At 37.2% G+C, this 6,137-nt stretch overlaps 1 protein-coding gene across 1 annotated transcript in view; it reads left to right on the top strand.

Annotated features, from left to right (window-relative positions):
• Positions 1-4,897, top strand: part of stk3 (serine/threonine kinase 3 (STE20 homolog, yeast)) — a 7,407-nt gene extending 2,510 nt beyond the window's left edge. Inside the window, exons 6-8 of the mRNA XM_073822413.1 lie at positions 1-52; positions 734-906; positions 3,321-4,897. Coding sequence (XP_073678514.1) covers positions 1-52; positions 734-906; positions 3,321-3,479 — 384 coding nt within the window. The 3' untranslated portion in view covers positions 3,480-4,897. The remainder of the gene's footprint in view (positions 53-733; positions 907-3,320) is intronic.
• Positions 4,898-6,137: the final 1,240 nt, after the last annotated feature.

Raw genomic sequence — 6,137 nt, 5'->3', positions numbered from 1 at the left:
ATCAACAGTGATGACGATGATAACGAAGTGGAAGATCTCGGCTCGATGAAGAGTGAGCGTTTGTCTTTTATTTATATTAAAGGGATAGTCATTAATTACTCACCCTCATGTCATTCAAAACCGTAAGATCTTTGCTTATCTTCAGAACACAAATTAAGATATATTTGATGAAATCCGAGAGCTTTCTGACCCTGCATAGACAGCAATGTAATTACCACGTTCAAGGCCCAGAAAGGTGGTAAGGACGTTGTTAAAATAGTCCAAGTGCCATCAGTGATTCAACCATAATTTTATGAAGCTACAAAACTTTCTTCTCTTCCGCGGCAGTCTCTCGCACATTCACAGGAGTATCATGGCAAGGCGCATCAATTGACACAGAAGAGAAAAATTGTTGAATAAGGTCATTATTTATTATTTCTTTGTGCACAAAAAGTATTCTCATAGCGTCATAACATTACAGTTGAACCGCTGATGTCACATGGACTATTTTAACAATATCCTTACTATGTTTTGGGCCTTGAACATGTTAGCAGGTTCAGAAAGCTCTCGGATTTCATCAAAAATGTCTTAATTTGTGTTCTGAAGATGAACGAAGTTCTTACAGGTTTTGAACAACATGAGGGTGAGTAAATAATGACAGAATTTTAATTTTGGGTACTATCCCTTTAACACTTTTGTGCTGCTTTGAGAAATGTTTGAACTGATGGGGATTTTTTTTTTCCACTCTAAATAGGAAATCCTACATTTCAACAAATTCAGCGTCCATCCTTCATGGATTACTTTGACAAGCAAGACTCAAATAAAGCACAAGAGGGTTACAATCACAACCAGCAGGACCCGTGTTTAATTTCCAAGACTGCTTTCCCTGATAATTGGAAAGTGCCGCAAGATGGAGATTTCGATTTTGTAAGTGCTCTGATGTTCTTTCTGTTCTGTTGATTTGTTCAGGGTTCGAACAAGGTGCTTAAAGTACTTGAATTTGACTTTTTGAAATGTAAGGCCTGGAAAACCCTTAAAAATAACAATATTCCTTAAGAGGTACTTGAAAAGTGCTTGAATTATTAAAAGACAGTGTATCTTTGAAATAAGTCTTTTAATTTGTTTCAATAAGCACTAATCTTTCTGCACAAAATTCACACAATTAAAAAAAATCATACTTTTGAAACCGATGAACTAAATCATTTGACTTAGATTGGAACTTTGTGTATCGCAAATAATTTTTTTTGCGAAAGGGAATTCAAGTCTTATATTGTGAAACATTTGATTTAGATCAGAACTTTGCGTATTGCGAATTATTTGATTCAGATTGTGACTTTGTTTATCGCAAAATCGTTTAGCAAATTAAATGATTTGCGATCCATGCTCTGAGTCCTGATCTGATCTAAAGTGGTTTGCGAATCATTATTCAGATCGGGACTTCGGAGCGGGTTCACAAATCTTTTGCTTTAGATCAGAACTTCAGAGCAGGTTCTTGAACCATTCTGTGAATTGAATGATTTGTGATTCAAGTCCTGATCTAAAATGATAATTTGCGAATCATTATTCTGATCGGGACTTCGGAGCGGGTTCAGGAATTTGGAACTTCAGAACAGGTTCTTGAATCATTCGGCAAATTGAATGATTTTCGATCCTCTCTCCAAGTCCTGAATTGAAATTATGGGTCACGAATCATTATTCTGATTGGGACTTCGGAGCGGGTTCAGGAATCTTTTGCTTTAGATCAGAACGGGTTCTTGAAATTTTCCATGAATTGAATAATTCGTGATCCGAGTCCTGGTCTAAAATGATGGTTGGCGAATCATTCTGTGATTTGAATGATTTGCGATCTGCGCTGATTCCCTAATCATTCTTCAGATAGGGACTTCAGAGCAGGTTCATGAATTGTATGCTTTAGATCAGAACTTCAGAGCGGGTTCTTGAATCATTCTGTGAATTGAGTGATTCATAATCCAAATCCTGATGATTATTCAGGTCGGAACTTCGGAGGGGGTTCGCAAATCTTTTGCCTTTAGAATGGAGCTTCAGAGTGGGTTCTTGAATCTCTCTGCAAATTGAATTATTCGCGATACGCACTCCAAGTCCTGAACTGAAACTATGGGTTGCAATCATTATTCAGATCGGGACTTCGGAGCAGGTTCATGAATCTTTCGCTTTAGATTTGAACTTTTGAGCGAGTTTTTGAATTATTCGCGAATTGAATCCTGATTGGAAATGATGTTTGCGATTATTCATATTATATATTCATATTGGAGCGGTTTCGCAAATAATTTCGTAAAAAACAGTGGAAAACATCAAACTATAAGTGCATCAAACATTGTGCTTGAAAAGTTATTTTAAAGGTCCCATATTGTCAAAATCAAAATTTCAACCACCATCCCACCCTCCTTTTGTCAAACCCAGACAATATCGTGTCCATAACATTGCTAAGCAACAACAACACGAAAACAAGTCGAGAAAACGCTATTCCGGTAAATACACGCATAATGTGTCCCATGATTTGTTCCGGAGTTGTTTGATTTGGTTCATTCACAGTTGTTTTCCGGAATCTGTGCGTGCTTTACACACAACCCATAAAGACATGTGACGTATGGATGTGAGATGTAATGCGACGCGTACGTTTCACTAAACTGAAACTAACCTGAACAAACTGTGCTTCAGCGCTGATAGTGCGGAGCTGGCTCTGCCCGATCGCCGCTTCATTCCACTTTGCACATATTTTTTCGTCGTGAAGAGTTGCATGATAATGTGCATCATCACTACAACACTGTTCTGGCTTTTGTTCACACAGCGCTCGTTCCCGTAATTTTCCAGAATCAGCGCGCATTGTGAAAGGGGCTTTACTAAAGCAACAGCTATGTAGCTTACTGCATTCGGTGTTTGAAAAAGAAAAAAACATTATTGATCATTCTGAAATATCTTGTTGAGTATCAGCAGGCTAGGCTCTCTCTATGGCTCTGGGCTCGGTTAAAGCATACATGACCGTAGTCACCTGTGGTTGGCCTGGCTGTGCGTCACTCAGAAAACAACAGGTCAATCAGAAGAGAGGCTCATGAATATTAATTAGATGGGCCAAAATCGACCTGTTCTTGACAGAGCTCCTAAAAAAGGAGCTGTAAAAATATATTGAGATGGATTTTGGCACTTATACCGCAAATATATATTCTTAAGGACATCAACAACTAAAATAAACCTCCAGAAATGTGTACAATATGGGACCTTTAAGCCCTGGAATTTCATTTTACAGTATCTGTATGAACCCTGTTTGTTGTTTATGCATAAAGCTGAATCAAATCAATCACTGTTTGTTTCTGTCTGTGAAGCTGAAAAACCTTGATTTTGAGGAGCTCCAGATGCGCCTTACGGCTCTGGACCCCATGATGGAGCGAGAGATTGAAGAACTGCGGCAGCGCTACACGGCCAAGAGGCAACCCATCCTTGACGCCATGGATGCGAAGAAACGCCGGCAGCAGAACTTCTAACCACCTTCACAGATGCTGAAGCTTCAAAGCTGGCTGGCCAGATCTTATATCCCTTCCTGTGTTCAATCTTTGTATTGATGCATCTTATTCTAGACTCCTGCTGTTTGTACAATTTGAAGAAGGTCCCAATGGATGTATAAAACATAAAATCATGTTTTTCGTCAATATTAGGAGTTCATTCTAAATGTTTCACAATCTTAATCAATCTCACGCTCTATTATCACGAAGTTTAGGCTTTACTTTTCATCTCTAACTTTCAAAAATAGATTCAGCCATCTCTACATCTGTGGTTAATACTTTCTTAATACTGTAAATGAATCCAAGGCAAAAATTACTGTGAAAATGTGAAGTGGCTGAATTCTTAAGAAATGCTGGTTGGACTGCTGCAGTCATTTTTAGGTGTGAATGGATTACTAAACCAAAGACAATCAAAAGTAGAGAATGCCTTAGAGCGCTTGATAACCCTCGTTTTGAAGTTTGCATCACCAAGCTATAGGTTAGCATTCTGCTAATATGGGACCATGTTATAGTAGAGATGCCTTGTATGTCATCTTTACCGGTATTAATTTAGAGAGAAACGGGACCATTCTTGCAGCAGCTATGCTTCACATCCCATTAAAATTGGTTTTCAGCACAAAGTAAGGTTTGAAACATCTGTCCACAGCTTTGTAAATATGCATGGCTTATTTATGCTGAATGTCACTTTCTGAATGTTTCTGTTTGACGTCTTCCCTATGTTCTTTTCACTGCCACTGGCTTCTTGATAACTTGTGGCAAATGTTTGTGTGAGGAAGTGAGAACTACTTTTCCTGTGCCCCATTTTAAAGTTCTCGCTTTATCTCAGGGGTTGCTCGGCTTTGAACTGTCTCTCTTTCATCTGGTCTTTTTTAAAGATTGAGTCATTTCAATACAGTGATTTTGTGTTCCTCATTATGGTAACAGTACCGGTACCATCATTACTAGGCCTGTTGAGTCTCTCCATACCTACCAAAAGCAATACAGCAACTCAAGGACATAGTAATGTAACAATGCCAGTAATGTGAATGACCTAAACCAGTTGCTGAACCTTTTCAGAGAAGGATGAGTTGTTTTAAATAGACATTAAAATGACTCTCGCAATGTTCATGCCCTGATTGTGGACTGGTAATGTCTATAAATCTGAGTTGGTTTGAAGTATAGTCTGCTAATGAATTTTTTTTTTTTTTTTTTTTTTTTTTCAAAAACTTATTCATGCGATAGTTAGGGATGTTACCATTGCCTTACATTTCCTGCAGTTGTGAGTTATATCAGTTTATTTCATACTCTGACATTTACATAGGCACATTTTTACTGAACACTCTAATTTATTGTGCATTATTCATATTGTATGTTATTTTTTTTGCACTCTGCATAGAGTTTTTGAATAAAGGTCTGTTACTTGTCTCCTTAAACACCATGTGGACTTATTTAACAATGGTATATTTAATATTGTTATCCACCTTATTCTTTAACGCAGAAGTATGGGTGAGACTTCCGCACTTACGTCACGGTTTGGTCAGTTACCCCAATGCGTGGCAATACTCGGATGTAAACAACAGCATGGATTGCACGGTTGTACTACGAAATACATTGTTCTGCTAATTTATGCTGTCTAAACTACGGGAAAAAAGTGGAAGCTGCTAAATCATATAGAGAAGGACTAAGTAAGCAGGAAAGGGTACAATGTTTTTGGTAACCTAAAGTGAATAGGTGGTAAATAATACACATACGGGCAGTAATAATTAAGATATTAGGCTAATATAATACACCTACCTTACTGGAAATGATAAGAACAAACACGAATGTTGTCAAGATTCCTGCCCTGGAAATACTGCTTCAGTTCCATAAATACCTTTTGTTCCTCAGACAGTTTTTTGCACTCGTTTCCTTGATTTGTTATAACTTTTGTCAGTCTATAGTATTCCAAATGTTTTTCCTGGTCCAACTGATTAGAGCAGCACTAAAAAATAATAATAACTGAGCATTTTCAGCAGCAATAATCAGCTAAATATCCCTTCCTTCAGTTCAGTCAGTGCCATTGTTTACGTTCAGTGCCGCTAATATGGCCGAATGCCGATTGATGATGCGTCCTGAAGGGAAATAACTAGAAAAATAACAATGTCTAGTAAACAGTAAAACTATTTTCACTTCAAACCAGTGTAATCATAATTAAGATAATACATTAAATTACTATGGTAAGATGCCAATTTGCAATATCAAGCAGCAAAACAAGCTGTTTTGTACAGCTAACAAAAGTGGCACGCAGAAGCCACCAGTGATGCTCTATTTTTTCTCAGCTTTAAAATATTTTCTCAGATAGAAGTTGTTTAGGAACAAATGTAAGTATAATTTCAAAATACAAAGCTTTTTCAAAACTAAACTAAATAACATAAACTATGACTTTTAAAACTACAATAATTAAGCTATTATTTATTAAATTGTATATACAAACCGTAAAAAAGGTACTGACTGGTTACACGAATTACCGTAATCACTCTAATACACGGAGCTCTGATTTATGTTGCTAAGTGCTAACTGTTATATTTATGCATATAGACCTGAATCAGCTTGATTCAACCGTGTTTGTTCTACCTACCATTCATTTACTTGATTTTTCCCAAATATAGTTACATATTGTGC

This window comes from Garra rufa, chromosome 17, assembly GCF_049309525.1.
Source record: "Garra rufa chromosome 17, GarRuf1.0, whole genome shotgun sequence".
NCBI lineage: Eukaryota > Metazoa > Chordata > Actinopteri > Cypriniformes > Cyprinidae > Garra > Garra rufa.
Note: the sequence above shows the minus strand (reverse complement) of the source record. Positions and strands in the feature narration are given on the sequence as shown.